The following is a 15,969-nucleotide window of genomic DNA, read 5'->3' as shown; positions in this document are numbered from 1 at the left end:
CTTCTGTAAGGTATAAAAAAGAGGCCACGTTGCGACCAAAGGGAAAAAATAAGGTAACACTCGGGTTTCTGGCTTAGTGGCCGGAGCTTCTTTTCTATAATGCTCTAGGCCCTTTATCTGTATTTTTAACGGCTGCTTATACATATCATTACTTTGTAAGCTTCTTGGTATCAGGCCTGACTCACATTCCTCTACATCACAATCCCTAATACTGGGCCCAGTCCATGAGAAGGATTAATAAATGTGCATTAAGTTAAACGACTTAAGCACAAGATAAAGAAAAGCTTCACCATTTCCACTTTTAAGGAGCGCTGATGATGTTTTACTTGCACTCCCTCCCCGCCACCCCCAGCGCTCTGGGGAGGACAAATGAAATGAGTGCAAAGGTAGAAACAGCACGCGGACATGACCGCCAGCCGCGGGTGCGCAGGGGGCCACGGAGGCGCGCCCTTACCTTCGTATTTCTCTGACATCCTGTTGGTGGTGCAGCGCTCTTCCACTTTCTTTTTTTTAAAGAAAAGGAAGCGTTGAGTTGTCTCAATCCGGACGCAGTTTTGAACTTCTTTCTCCGTTAAACCTACGACATGGAGGACAAGCAAAGGCTCCTGAGAAGGCACCACTGGGGACGCAGAGAAGCGCAGGAGGCTCTAGGCCCTTTGGGAGCCACACGGGCTTGAACAGGAGACCTACAGAGGAGTCCCTGCTCTCTCCGCCTTCGACACTGGCCCTACCAAGCACGCGGGGGTCACCATGGCCCAGCCCAGGGGCCGCGCTGGCCTCTCCCTGGTGCCTGCACAGAATGATGCTCTCAGCTTGCTCATCCTGCTGGCCACGACCAGTGCGCACCCTGCAGACCAAGAGATAGCACCCAGTGCGTGTGGCGCCCCGCTGCCAGCCCCTCCTGGGCCGCGCTGACTCTGCGAGACCTCAGCCCACTCCACGCTTGCCCCTGCTCATCGCCTGAAACATAAATCTTGCAGGTCGTGTCTCCTTCCCTGAGCACCCGCTCTCACACGTACCTGTGCGTCCTCTCCCCGACTCGGCGACTCACTCCATCTTTGCCTCCAAAACCCGTTCGTTGTGCGCTCAGAAATTCTGACCTCTCACCTAGGAACGCCTCTTTTCAACATCCCTACTGACTGTCCTCTCGCTCCCCTCATCTGAATTCAATCCTGCACGTGATGTGTATCCCGTTGTCCCTAAGGGACGCTGGTACTGCCTTGTTCACTGTCCCTTCAGGGGTGGGAGCTGGGGTTGGCACAATCATCCTCGCTTCCCAGAGCTGCTTCTGCAGGACGCCTCTCCACCGTCGTCTAAGTCTTATAAAAACTCTGATACGCCGAGGCTGCGGCCAGCCAGTGTTAATATCTTTAGCCCTCACTGTCCTTATCTTTATCAAACTCCCAAGCATCTTTGTTGGTTTTGTCACCTGGACCACTTTTCCCCACCACAACGCTGGCCACGATTCCCCATGACTAAGACATCTCCGTATCAGAGGCTGAGTGGGGCACGGGGCATGGAAAAAGGCCCTGCCGCCTGCAGGCTGAGGTGGTACTGCCTCTCTGGGCTCATGCGAGAAGAATCAATGTTTCTTTTTTCTTAACCACTTCCCAAGCCATCTGACCTGCTACCTGAAACATCCATATTAGAATCCAGCTCTTCTGGTGTTTAGTTAAAAATTGCCTTGCAAAACACAACCACGTGAGAGATAGAGCTGTTAATGTCAGCCCCTAAGCACCTTAAAGCAAAGTAGTTGATCAAATACTGATATTTAGGGTTGCATGTTACCATAGGCAAGCAGGAGCATGTGTAGAGCGGGGATCACCGAGAAAGGAGGCTGAGTAGATGGGGATGGGGTGTGCCCACTTCACAGTTTTCTCAATAGTATTTTTCTATAGCTGGACACATTTGAAGAGATGCATTAGAAGTTGGGAATAAAATATTCTTGGTTTGAAGTCCTCATGTTTACCTTGTATCTTTCACTTTAGAAAATAAAAATGGTTCTTTTGATCAAGCTGAATATATATGAGTCACTTTTCTCCTGATAGCTTTGTTCTTATAAGTGGGTCAGAATCAAGTGTTTAGGCCATGTTAGGAATTTACTGTACCTATAGCACATAACGCTCACATTTTTTTCCTTCTTTTGTTAGGTTTTGATTATTTTAAGTTAACATGAAATTTTGTGTGTCCAATTCATTAATTATGACATAACTAGCCATAAACTTAGCTAATTTTATTGTCTGAGGGTTAGAGGAGACTCCTTGAAGATTTGAATAAAGAATCCCTCTTATGAGCCATGGTCGGTCATACACTGATTAAAATATCAAGGCTTCGTCAGTGAATCTCAGCACAATCCTTTCCTCCTCTGTGCTGTGTTCTCTAGCTTGCTGCCTGGCCTCTGTCCCCTCTGACCAAGGAGTTGTCTGATGCTACAGCACACGGCCCCTCAAACCTGAGTGGCCCTCTGATTTGGCACAGGGAGGAGTATTTTGGAAATGTCCTCAGTTGCTCTGACTGGGCAAAGAGCAACAGAAGCAATTAATTTTCTCCACAGATGAAGAGCAGAAAGTGACTTCTCAAAAAAGGAGTTTAAAATCGCCACCTTGCCTATTATGATATTCTAATTGTTTGATGTTTCCCCAAACTCCTGAAATTCCTTTCACCTTGCATACTGAATCAACATCACCTTTTATTCAAGGTTTTAAATTGACTTTGGGAACATGGAACAAGAGGATAAACCAAAGGATGCAAATAAAAAAGCAACTGACTTTTGTTTATTTTTCTTGAGGGAGATGAAGGAGTACTGTGCAATAGTCAAGTCATGTTTTGAAATTAATGACAAGGGATATGATTCTTATTGGACAAAGCAAACAAAAACCAAGCTTATATTCTAGTTTCATGTTATAGATAAGTAAAGGGAGAAAGAATAGAAAGAGAGAAAAAGGAAGAGGCCAGGATATGTATTTATCTAGAGAATGGGAAAAAAGAGGTATGCACATTGCCTGGAGAATTCCATTTTGTTAAACTTTGTTTCTGTGTAGGCATGCTTCATCTTAACCATAATTAAAATTATGCACCAATATTATTATTGTGACTCAGAGAAATGAATAAGTACATATGAATTTAAACATAAGAATATATATAAAATTTTTATTGACTATAATTAATATACATATATAATATATGCAGGTGTGTATGGTTATATATTTCTGGTTTCCTATCACATCTCAAACTCCCTTTCTTTCCCTTATTATGTGTATCTGATTGTCAATCTTTATCTCCATTTACGGAGAAAGAGATGGAAGGTGAGAATGTTCTAACAGGGAAGTATAGCTCATCCCTCTTCATTTTGGTTATGGTGCTTCAGCTTTTAAATGCTGGAGAGTTGATTCAAGATTCACATCATTCTTTAACTGACCTGATCTCTAAGCCTTGGGAGGCTTTGCTCTGAATGCGTGACAAATATAGTTCATCAAGTGAGAAATTATCCTCTGGGCCACAGCAGCAGTGACCAGAATAATTTCACCCCAAATGTGAATGCAAGGGCCTGAGGTTTCCCCAACTGTTTTGGCTCAGCACTGATGGGGATGCTGTTCTCAGTGGCAGAAGACATCACATTCATCATGCAAGCATTGCCCCAAAGGAAAGGATAACAGACATGAACATGAATGTTAGGTGGTGGAGAAAGTGCATCACAGCATGAACCTTTTCACCTTTGCCAACTCTGCCAGGTGAAATTTCTTTAAGACCCTCTTACTGGAAGTACTTCTCAAAGACATTTATCCCAACTTCCCTTTTAGGAAGCAGATCATGAGAGATCTCTGGTCACTTAAGGTTTGGAAGGACTTGGGGCAGCCCCAGTGAACATTAGTATTTGTCATATGAGAGGTAAGAACAATGGAATTGACACTCCATTGACTCCGATGCTGTCTTTTAAAAATAAATTCCTGGTTTCTTTTGTATAAAGTGACATAATGGAGAATTACGATTTATTTGGGGGAATTGGTCAGTTGAGTTCCTGTCACCATTTGGTTTTTTAACCATGTTCTCAAGAGACATGTGATAGAATCATCACAAGGACCCTGCGCCATTTCACACAGCAGCCTAAAAAGAAATTATTTCAAAGGTGCTTAAGCTGTAACAATAATTAATATTTACAACTTAAGATAATACTTAAGAAACCAAGATTTATTTATAAATGTTTATATTATTATTTTATATGTATTCAGAAAAACATCACTGATTATATTCCAAGATATAAAGTTGTGACTTTTCCTCAAATAAAAGTGCTTCTCATTTGGTTTCAAGTTTTATCACTAGTAGGTGCATATCTGGCTCACATTAACTTAGTCCCTTGTCAAGACCTTAATTGTTGAAAGTGGGACAACTGTAAGAGAAAAACAATAAATAAATTTTTTAAAAACCCAAAAAACAAAAAATTCAAAAACAAACAAAAAGATCCGAATCGTTCTTTCCTCTAATGCCCTTGGCTTTTAGCTTAAAATGATTAGAAGAAAAAGATGGCTAGTAAATTTGCTACAATGATTGTGCTATAAAATTATTATTGCCTATAAAAATGCTGTAAGTAAATTATCCTTTAGAATTTGGTTCCAGCACAAATCTTGTTTTCCTTGAGGTAAGAACATGCATCTCTCTTTTCGGGGGACCACTGATGTGTAGCTTATGATGTTCCTAAATAATCAAGAAATTCAGAGATAAATCTGATGCCTCTTCAAAGAGGTTAAGCATATATCTTTTTCCTTCTTCTTTGGTCCCAATTTTCTATTTTTATTCTATTTCCTTGACTGCATACTTTTTGGTTATTCTTCATGTCATTTTTGAAATAAAGCAGGGTCTAAGAAAAGTTAATAAAAAGGAACTGAAATGATACAGCAAGAGAAAAAGGTATTGCATGCTCTCAGATCAGTTAATAAAAATGGGGGCTGAAGTCAGCATACCTGAGTTCTTCAGCTCCTCCCGGCTGTACTGATAGAGGAGGTCATACATGCCTCCCAGGGAGCCGGAGGTGAAGTAGTGAGTCCCGAAGTTGTCAAATATCCGGCTGTACAGAGCATAGTTGTATTCCAGGGGCAGATGGTTAAGTGCTTGCAAGAAGACATTAGAGAGCTGCAGGTCTTTACTTTTCATAGTGAAGTTCAAGACTTTTATCACTTTATGGATCCTAACAAAACTAGAATCCTGAATGGGAGAGGAGAAAAGAGTTAAAAAAAAAAAAAAAGACGATTAAAGGTAATGAAAGCTTGTCTTTAGGTATCAAGCAGTTAAATGTCATTTATTGATCATCAGCCTCATTTCAATCTAGTACAGTAGTCCCTCTCTATATCGCGGCCTCACTGTATCGCGGCATTTTATAAAATATTATATTTAACTATTTATCGCGGATTTTTCGCTATATTGCGGGATGTTGCGGTACTGTACAGTCAATACTAAAATAAATGTAAGGTTCCTACTTCGCGGATTTTCACCTATTGCGGGTGGGGGGGGGGGCGGGGGCGTTGTCTAGAACGTAATACCCGCGATAAGTGAGGGATCGCTGTATTATAATTTTAACTATTGCACGTTCTCACATGCAAAATTACAATTTTCATTTTGTTGTCCAGTACCTTTTCCTGAGATGTTGAAGGACCCAAACAGATGAGATTAGCTCAAGGATGCAAACTGTGACTAGTATGTTCTCTCCCCAAAAGAGATCAGTTATCAGAAAAGTTCATCTTTTTCTCTTGATTGTCAATCATAGCTGCATCCCTACCGAGTTTTTAATTTAGAAAGCCTTGCTAATGCAAATACTAATTGAACAGGGACTGTGCCACAGATTTTCAATGGGAAGTTATGTAACAGATTCAGGTCACAGCTTTGTCACTCAAAAAAAGCATTTAAATTCTCTAGGCCTCAGTTAGCGGTGTCACCTGGCATGCGGATGAGGGTTGTATACCTTGACTTTTCATAACCCTTCAACATTACTAAGAGGTAAAATTAACCAAAGTTATTTGTATTCTCTCTCCTCCACCCATGAGCAAATGTATCTGCTTGAAGGATTTTTTAAATTTTTAATAGTTTCTTGTTATGTAAGGTTGATTTAGGATTAGGTGGTTGGTATTAAGCTACAAATCTCATTCCATTAGATTACATAGCCACTGAGTTTTATAAGTGTACCCCTGTAACCATTCTTTCAAAAAAAATTTTATATACTTTATCTGATCTCTCAATTATAGGAAATTATAGTGTTTGAGCAAAAGAAACAGAAAGAGGAACATGTGTTAGCAAAATAACTTTATTACAGCTGTAAATTATTAAACAGCTATCTTCCTGTGTTCTATAATTCTGGCACAAAATGACTGCGAACACAAAGAAAAGGCAATAATCACAAGGACCGAAAAAGAGTCATTATTCACCCCCCCCTTCTCCTTTCTCTTTTCCTCCTTCTTTCTCTCCCTCCCCCCTTCCTCCTTTCAATACTTTTATTGCTAGACTATCTCAGGTGCTCTGAACACAGAAGCGAACGAGGCAGACAAAGCTCCCGTCTTGTGGAGCGTACATTTCAAGTGCCCGTTCATTCTATTTTTTAAGTTTAAAACTTGAATTTTGCCATAGAACCATGGCTTTTGAAAGTTGGAAGGACAGTGGGCTGTCAATGAGAAGCACAATCGCCCTGTGAGTATCTGGAATGCCTGTTCATATCTGGGCATGGAAATGAGTGCTTCAAAATTTCCAGGTAGCTTTAAGAACTAAGTTGTAGAAAATACAAGTAAAACTTTGGTAGCTCGGCTGAGTATGAGCGTCTCCATGGTGCTCCACTTGTCAGGGCAGGATGGCTCGAACGGGTCCTTTTAAATTAAAGAACTACGTGACAGTATGTTTTTAACCATGTATGATCTATTTCAACATTCTGGGAGACCTTTCGTTACACAGCAAATGATAAAAGCACTAATTTTTACTGAGAAAACTGGTATTTTGACTTTGAAATAGACTGTATGCCCAACAAATATGTTTAGTCAAATCTGCGATTGAAAACAATAATAAATACAACATTAAGCTCAACTAAAGGGCTTGGATTGATTTTCATGTTTTGGGGATCTTGTTTGCAATATTTGAAGACTAAGAGAGGCTGCAGTAGTATTTCCTATTTAAACTGAGATTTCATCATTCTGTTCTGATTTAATCAAAGACAACAGTTATGTTATTGGGTTGAAACATATGAAGTTGACAATTTTGTAAATTAGAAATTGTTGGCTATCAGAAGATTCACATATTTCAATCTGATACTGTAAAAGCCCTAAATGTTTCCACTTTAGGAAGACTCTTTGAGAATCAGATAACAGCTGTTTACCTGCAGATGAGGGTTCTACAAACTATAAACATAGTTTCAAACATGTTTATAAATCAATTCTGTAATGCAAATCTTAATGTCAAGATATATATATCTTTCAACATCTCCATTTCTTTCCCATCTTTGATTATATTTTAGGTAGTTATTTCCAGTCCTGGATATGATATCAAAGTGAGCTGGAGGGCCTTTAAACAAACAAACAAAAAAAAGAAGAAGCCAGAATCACATGCCCAGCCCTAGATATCCTGAATCAATAAATTAATGGAAGGATCTGGGTGGGGGTGGGGCTGGTGATATATTTTTATATCCTAGTAATTCTGATACTAACTTGTTTTAAGACTATGATTTGATAAATTTGAGGGACACTATATGACCCATAGTCCATTTCAACTGACTTAACAATCTTATGTTATAAAAGGAATCTATTTTATTCTCATTTTTTCGTATGTCCATATCAGAGTTGTACTCTTTTCAAAGGTTTGTTGAAACTATAAATAAATGAAGTGTAACGTAGTGTGTAAGAATAGTGAACAAAATTTGACAAACTGACTTCAATTCCCAACTCTGGCATTTGCTTACTGTAAAATCATGTGAGCCACTTAGCTTCTTGGACTTTTGTGTAGTGCCTAACATGTTAGGTATTTGACAAATGTGTGTTGAATTAAACATAAATATATGGACTTCAATTTGCTCATGTGCAAAATGGTGTTAAAAGTATCTACTCTGATTACTTCTTAGGGTTCTTTTGAAGATAAATAAAATGCTTAGGAAATTTATCTATAAAATGCTATAGGTCTCATATTTATCTAGGTGTATGAATGAGTGAATAAAAATATGAAAGACACTATAGAGAAAGCAGGAGGAGCCATAAAATGGTGCCCTCCCAGTGTCTAAAAATATCTAAAAGAAAAATCTCTCCCCTAAATCATTTACAAGTTGAAAGACATATCCAAGAGGTTTAACATGCAAAAAAAGGAGAAAAAGCAACAGATGAAGAATGATTACTGGATGAAGATGTATTTTCACATATTAAAAGAATTCCACAATTTTTCTGGCAAGATTAATGAGAAAAGTCCATACTTAGACATAATCTAAATTCTAAGCATAAAAAAATGATAAATGTATAAATTTTATAAATTTCTCTATGCACCAATGGAAATTAGGAGACAGTGGAATAACATCTAACAACCATCAAGAGAAGAAGACTGTGATCCCTGATACCTTATTTAGCCAAGATATTCTTTATCTTTATTGGTCAGGGAAAACATAGGCATTTTTAGAGATACTATAAGAATTTAGGGAATATATTTTTCAGGCATCCTACCTATGGATGATACAAAAAAATATGATGATTAAATGAGAAGAAGGATCTCAAAAAAGGAAAGATGAGGTGACAGAAAATGGAGATGAGTAAATGGAAAAAATATATATATATATACACACACATATATATGCACACACACATACATACATACAAATACATATAAAAAATACAACACAAACATAAAATATAAGAAAATTAAAATCTTGGAATTTATGAGTATTATGCATGGGATCTTTAAGGAAAGGAAACAAGAGTCAGAATAAAATACAAATGTACACGTATAATATAAAAGCCAATACAGAACAATCTTTACAAAACACAAAGGTTTTGAACTGTCTGCACAAAATGGGTTTTGAAGGCCTGCGATGGAATGTTGGGCGGTAGAGAGCACATGTGTTCTCCAGGACAGAGTGGAACAGGGATGTGGGGAACAGGAAAACATCTTCTGGGAGGGTATAGCTATTACTTATTGTGGTAAAAGGAAAACAGAGGTATAATTAGGCTCCATAACTTGAGAAAGGTAACTATGAGCAGAATTTTAAAGTTAGCAGAACTTCCAAAATGACCGAAAGGATAAAAAAGGGGAGATAGAATCACGACAAAGATAGCAGACGTAAAGAAACAGGAAACAGCAACCAAGTGAAATGAGTAAGAAAACATGAAAATGGGAGGAAAATGATCAAGTGTTTCGGTGAGTATACTAAAAGGAAGTTGGCTGAATTTCCCTAGCAAAGGCCTGAGACTGTCGGCGTACACGTAAAAAGGAAAATTCTGTTACACGTGGTGTATAAGAAGTATACACACCTAAAACAGTAAGACAAAGAAGACAACCATAAACAGGCAAATATACGCGAAGAGGAAGCATCGTTACACAAACCGCCACTATCATTTCTGAAGTGGGATAAAACAACAACCGCAAAAACATGAAAGCTATTTAAAAATGAAGTAGAAAGCCTACTCATTTGCTATCAAAACTTCCCCCTTCTTGTTTCAGGCCCACGGGAACTGGCGTTAATTTTCAGGAACCAGTTTTACTACCTTTTTGTGGGAGGCTTGAATGGCTTGTTTGAAGGCAGAATTCTGACTGGAGGATTGACTACTTGTTGAGGAATAAAAAATTGGCACATAGAAACCACTCTCTGCTGCTTTCGAACCTGAGGTTTTTTGATCTTTGTTCGTTTCAAAAGGAGTTAAATCCTTGTAGAAATCTGTTTCCAAATCATCTTCATTCGTTTCTACCTGGAGAAAAATCCATATGAAATAAAACAGAGTTTAGGGAATCCTGGAGCTACTTGTAAAGATCTAATGCAATGATCATTCCTTTGTGTATTCAATAAATCTTTATTGAGGACCCATTTTGCTAAAGAACACGGGATGATATTAGTTCCTGCCCACAGAGAGTCAATAGCTTAGTTTGGGAGAAACACAATCACAGACACTTCATTCAATATATGATATGTTGTGCCATCGATGAAATTGCCACAAATAGCTATAAAACCCAGAGAGATAATACCAGGAAAGTCTAGCTCACGGAAATAGCTCCCAAGCTGAGACTTACTAGGATAATAAGCAACTCTTTTCAGTCTGCCTGTGAATTTGATACAGTTTGCAATTTAATTTCAGATATCTTTCAGAAAATTAAGGCCTAGAAAAGGAGAGGACAGGTCCTGTCCAATCCTGCTCTGTAATCATTCCCATGCCCTTAGTCTTGTTTCGGTGCTGGGCATTAGCCCTCTGCTGGCCATGCCTGCAAGGCAGAGGACAAACAGTCCATTGGTTCTGCCCGGAAGAAGAGAAGAAGCCAGTGGCACTTGACTTGAGCTGAGTGGAGCTGGATTTAAATGCATGTCAAACCCTCATTATGGTTATGCTGGTAAGAAGAGAAGAATGGATATATTATTTTTTAAGTTTGCAAAACAAATTAAAGAGTACTTCTTTATGTTACATATGCTTTTCTGGTTTGCAATGGAAAAATCTCTTCTTGTTTTAAAATATTCAGTATTTAAGAACACTGAGGCCAACCACATGTCACAATTAACTATCTTGCACAATTAGTCAAGCAAAGACAAAATAACTCACTGCAAAAAAGTCTTGCTCAACAGTAAAATACCGTCAAAAGTTCAATGTCACTTTCAGATATTGCACTGCACACTAGATAGCATTTAAAATGTCTGTGAATAAAGCTCTTAACACCAAAGCAATGCAATCATATTCAGATATAGTTGCTGACATTTCTGTACCATTTCTCTAAAACGTTCAGATTACAAATATTTTGCTTCATGAACTAGTTCTTACACAAGATAAGATGTATCACCTTAAATAAAAAGATATTCAAATGCAAGGAAGGGGCTTGGGTGTCCCGGACAGAAGCTCAGACCAAACTTGACCATGCCCATGAGCTTGGGGGGAGGGTAGGCTCACAGGTGAGCAGTGCTGGAAAAGTAGATGAAACTGGGAAACTGGGCCAGTCTGGCAGGTCCTGCTAAAATATTGGGATTGGCTTCTACAGGCAAACTTCCGCATATAATAAGTTCTTTAAAAATATTAACTGAATGAATGAAAAATTGAGAGTGTTACCATCACATTTGTGGTTTTCAAAGATCACATGAACTGTAGTTAATTAAAGTGGAGGCAAGGAGAGTGGTTTAAAAACTGGTGTAATAAGCCAGGCGGGACAGGATAATGGCCAGGTCTAGGGCAATTGTGGTCGGGAAGAGCGAAACTGGTGGACTGAAAAGATATATAAGAGGAAGATCAACAGAAGTTGTTCTGACCAAGAAGATGGCGGTAGGGAGACAGAGAAAGTGTGTGTGTGCGGAGAGAGAGAGAGAGAGAGAGAATACTCTTCCATGAAAGGGAATATAGGATGTAGAAAGCCGATGTAACTTTTGAAAGGAGGAAGATGAGTTCTTTTAGTGGCGGATAAGGAACAGCTGGTAGACTCTGATAAATTTCATCTTCCCAGGAAGAGATGTTAACTAAATTCTGGGAAAAAAGTTTTAATTCCCATTTTACATATTATTGCAAGGTTCTCCCTAAGCCCATCTTGATGATCTGTGCCTCTTGTGGGCTGATGATGTCCTGGGGCCCCATCCTCATGGACGCCTTTACCTTTGTGCTTGGAAAAAGGGGGTGAGTAGGCAGAGGCAGAAGAGGTAAGAGAAAATGGGGGAGGGCTATGGAGGGGGCAGGGCGGCGTTTGGTTTCCTGTGTTGTGAGGGTTAGAAACAGAACCTGAAGTTGTGAACTTTACAAGGGATTTAAGAAGGCTTCAAGGAAGTGCCGAGCTGTGAAGGTTTTCGGGGCTTTGGGATGCAGCCAGAGGCCATTTCTAGGTAGGTCGGTATATTGGTATGAATCAAAGTGTAAAAGGTAACCATGCCCTGCAGCCATACAGCCAGAGCAAAGCAGTGCAACCAAACAAAAGAGAGGGAGGATCCTGAGTACGTGGTATGACTCTGGGGATGGGAGCAGGGATCTTGAGGGATGGCTCTGCAGTCAGCAGCAGGGAGACCCCTGAGGGGCAGAATTCTTCCAATGGCCTTCTACTCTGACTTCCTGTCCAATGCCTTCTCTTCCCTCCCTTCTTCAGGAGCCTCTCTACAGCCAACCGTTACAGCATCTGTCTTAATCAACTCCAAGGCTGTAAGAGAAGGGAAGTCAGCTGCCTGCTACATTTCTCCTCCTCTCTTGGTTCCAATAAGGTATAGCCTAGACTTGCTCGTGCCTGCTAATGGCATGCAAAGTAATATAGAAATCAGTGAGAAGTAACTCAACAGCTAGTGCCCTTGAGTGGGGTCATCTCCAAATCATTGTTTGAAGACGTACATGTCACCATGATCTTCCTCAGCAGTTGAATATCACCTAGAACTCAGTGACACATGCAGTTGGAGGTCAGCTTACGCAGCTTCCTCAGCTTGGACGGGCTTCAGAACTACACTGATCATGCGGTGCGTCTACCTTATTCTGAATAAGGATTTCCAGGCTGTTACTTCCTGGTGTAACTTGCCTTCTAGGCTTGAGTTACTAAGTCACGTGGGTGGATCCAGTGGCCTGCTGCTCAATATTGAACAACCAGCTCTCTGGAAGGGGAGAAAATACCGTGACTTACTCTAGCATTACCCTTTCTCATGGCGGATACATTCCTACCATAGCTGATTTCAAGCTACCGATTCGGTGCTTCTGAATTCCAGCTTGGGAAATGATGCACAGAAGTAAATTGTTACATAGTGTTTTCATGATACAGATACAAGAGATGTCAGGTACGCTCAGGAGCATAAGAAGTAGTAAAATGGAACAGCACCATTGAGAAGTGATGCACTTTTCAGTAATTATCACCCATGGTTGTTATATTTTTATTGAATTGTAAGATTCTATAGTAAATATTTAATAATGCCTATGTTCAACAATCGGCTTGCAATTTTTCTGAAAATTTAACAATTGGCTCTTGTAAGCTGGAAGGCCTGGAGTCATCGGTGAATTGCACAGGTGATACCTTATAAATAATGGTTTAGAAAAGGTACTCAGACCTGCTGTACGTAGCACAGCTGTTCATGTCTTTCTTGTCGTGACCAGCGAGGTCTCCTCCAGCACAGGCGGCATAGAGTGGGAGCCAGGACTCTGATTCTGCTCTGCCTTTTCTTTGCTGCCCAGCTCCGAGGAAGTTTTCTATCTTCACTGAGCCCAGATCTTCTAATAATAAGGTGATATAAAGAATTTCCTACCTTTCTGGGAAGGCAGTAATGGGAATTGGGTAAAACTATGCATGCAACTACTTAACAAAACTCCCAAGTATTCTGTAAGTGTGAACTCTTACCTAAGCCCAAATGGGCCCTAACCTCAAGTGCTGAGCTTGACCTTTCTTACTTGTAAAACTGCACAAAATAGATGCTGAGAATACAGGCAGCATATTTTTTGTTGGACATTAATGAATTTTGAAGTAGGTTTAATTCCTTTTTGAGAGCTAGAAAGCATCCTGCAACAGGACAATATGATATGTAAATATTTGGGTTTTAGCTCTGTCTACAAAACCTATTCAATATAATACATGTTAAGAATAGTACCATCACTGACAGAACTTTTGACGTTACTGTTTCCCTGGAAAAACATCTCTTCTGAGTTACTATTTAGTGTACCGGCAGGTCTTCCCCACCTCCCTTGTCGGTGGTGGGCCCTGCGGGTTTAGCATCTACTTCCAGGTAGTCCCTTTATCTGGTCAGAGGTCACTTGCTACCCTTGTCACGTCGACCTTCAGACTGAGATGAGGCTTCCCAGGGTAAATCTCCCCAAAACTGTTTAAATTTGGCAGTTGGACCGTAAGGATGCTCCCCACACCATTAATATATATTAGATGGTGTGGAATTGAGTTTATCAAATCGGACAATGCTTGTATTTATATGTATACAGAAGTTACTTTTTAAAGAAAAGGGCTGAGTGACTTTTGCTGAACTCATGCGCTCCATAAAGTGGCCTCGGAAATCATTAAACCCTGTGAAATTCCCACTGGCACTTCAATCTGTATGCATGGATGTTACCATTAAAACCAGTCTTTTCTGTTTCTCTTATCATATATTAAATAAAAGTTTTACATTTGTCCAACAAGTACGGAGCCCTTATCATGTATAAGGCATTGGGCTAGATTCTGGGAGTATGTAGCGTGACGCTCATTACCATTTGGGAAAACACAGAATGCCACATCCACTCATAAAATAGAAAGGAAGGTGGGCAAGACGACCCCCATTATACTTAGATTCATCTCAACTTTTCAGAAGGCAGGTACTCTTTTAGGCCTAGATTTAGTGGTTGCCTCAGAGGACGAGCTAGAGTAAGAGAAAATTCTGAATAAGTTAGGCCACTCTCTGTGTGCGGCTATGCCACAGCTGTGTATGTTCGTTGGGGAAAGCATGAACTCAGGAGTTTAGAAAATTTGGGCTTGAATCTCTAATCTGCTACTTACTAAACTGTTAGACTTCGGGCAAATTAATTACCTTAGTTTTTTTCATTTGTCAATTAATGATAATATTACACTGACCTCACTGGGCCATGGAAGGATTAAACACTAACACATAAGAGGTCATTAAAAATATTCATTGCCTTTTCATTCTATCCATTCATCAATAATTTTTCATTGGAAATTCTAGTTTACCACCACCCTTGGCATTGAAATGCCACTGAGATAGGCTGGCGTACCTCAAAGTTGACATTTTCCAGATTGGCTGGAACGCGGTATGGATTACTTGCTTTACTGCTTTTGACAGTTTTACATATCCCTCCAGTGAAAGAGTTATCAAGGACTTCTCCTCTGGTCTCTCCTGCCAGAATATTAAACCTAGAAATAAAGTAATTTTCAAGAATTCAGTAGATGTAGAGCAATCCTTAAAATTTATTTTACTTATATGAAAGAAATCCCTCTTTTAGACATTTTTGACTCATGACAAATGACTTGAAGGAAAGAAAGCCCATTTTTCCCCTAGTCCCTGGTGACGCATGCAGAAAGGTCTGGAAGCCAAAACTCAGCCCCTCCGGTCTGTCAGGTTCCCCTTATTCCAGTCACTGGTTCTTCTGGGCCTTCACATGAAATAAAATTTGAGTTTATAATTATTTCATGACTTATAAACACAGCACTAACTTTGGAAGCAGATTATGAAATAAATTATTACATAACTAATGCCATTCTTGGCATTATGCTAGAGTAAAGGAATTCTTGTAGAGAGCTAGCAATAAAATAATAATACCAATATTTTAATAGAATTGTAGTAATGTTTTCATTAACTAATAATAATACTTAAAATTTACTTACAAATGCTTACTATTCAATTCTATTTATAAGTTAAGCACTGTTTGATCTATATCTAATGTTAGTTATTTAAAATGTATGATAACCATGTGATGTAGAATCATTATACCCATTTTACAAATGAGGACATTGAAGCATAGAGATTAATTAGCTTAGCACAAATCGAGTATTTAAGAAATTGTTTTTTGGTAGATAAAAAGTTTTCCAAAATGCTAATAGTTTTCCAGATGCTTATAGATATTAATATGTATTCTGAGGGGAAATAAAAAGAGAAGTTTTGTGTCAGATGTTTGGTAACACTGGATTACGTATGGTGAGATAATAAATATATTTAATGGTCTTTGTCCTTTCTTCATGGCACAGAACTTCTAAAACACTTGCAATCTCCTAAATGATAAGAGCACTAAGAGTATCTTTTGTTCTAACATTTAGTCTTTCACCCTGGATTGTGACATAGGGCTCCTAAATTTCTTGGAATTTCCTGGGTAATAGCAGTATGTC

The 15,969-nt window shown here is 39.3% G+C and overlaps 1 protein-coding gene across 1 annotated transcript in view; it reads right to left on the bottom strand.

The window, feature by feature from the left end:
* The window catches only part of C6 (complement C6), a 56,083-nt gene that overhangs the window by 22,510 nt on the left and 17,604 nt on the right, over nucleotides 1-15,969 (bottom strand). The window contains exons 6-9 of the mRNA XM_090276145.1: nucleotides 14,862-15,000; nucleotides 9,711-9,911; nucleotides 4,959-5,199; nucleotides 455-577 (exon numbers count right to left, since the gene is read on the bottom strand). Of these exons, the coding sequence (XP_090132271.1) occupies nucleotides 455-577; nucleotides 4,959-5,199; nucleotides 9,711-9,911; nucleotides 14,862-15,000 (704 nt within the window). The remainder of the gene's footprint in view (nucleotides 1-454; nucleotides 578-4,958; nucleotides 5,200-9,710; nucleotides 9,912-14,861; nucleotides 15,001-15,969) is intronic.

Source organism: Furipterus horrens, unplaced genomic scaffold (assembly GCF_987537825.1).
Source record: "Furipterus horrens unplaced genomic scaffold, mFurHor1.1.pri manual_scaffold_5, whole genome shotgun sequence".
Classification (NCBI taxonomy): Eukaryota; Metazoa; Chordata; class Mammalia; order Chiroptera; family Furipteridae; genus Furipterus; species Furipterus horrens.
Note: the sequence above shows the minus strand (reverse complement) of the source record. Positions and strands in the feature narration are given on the sequence as shown.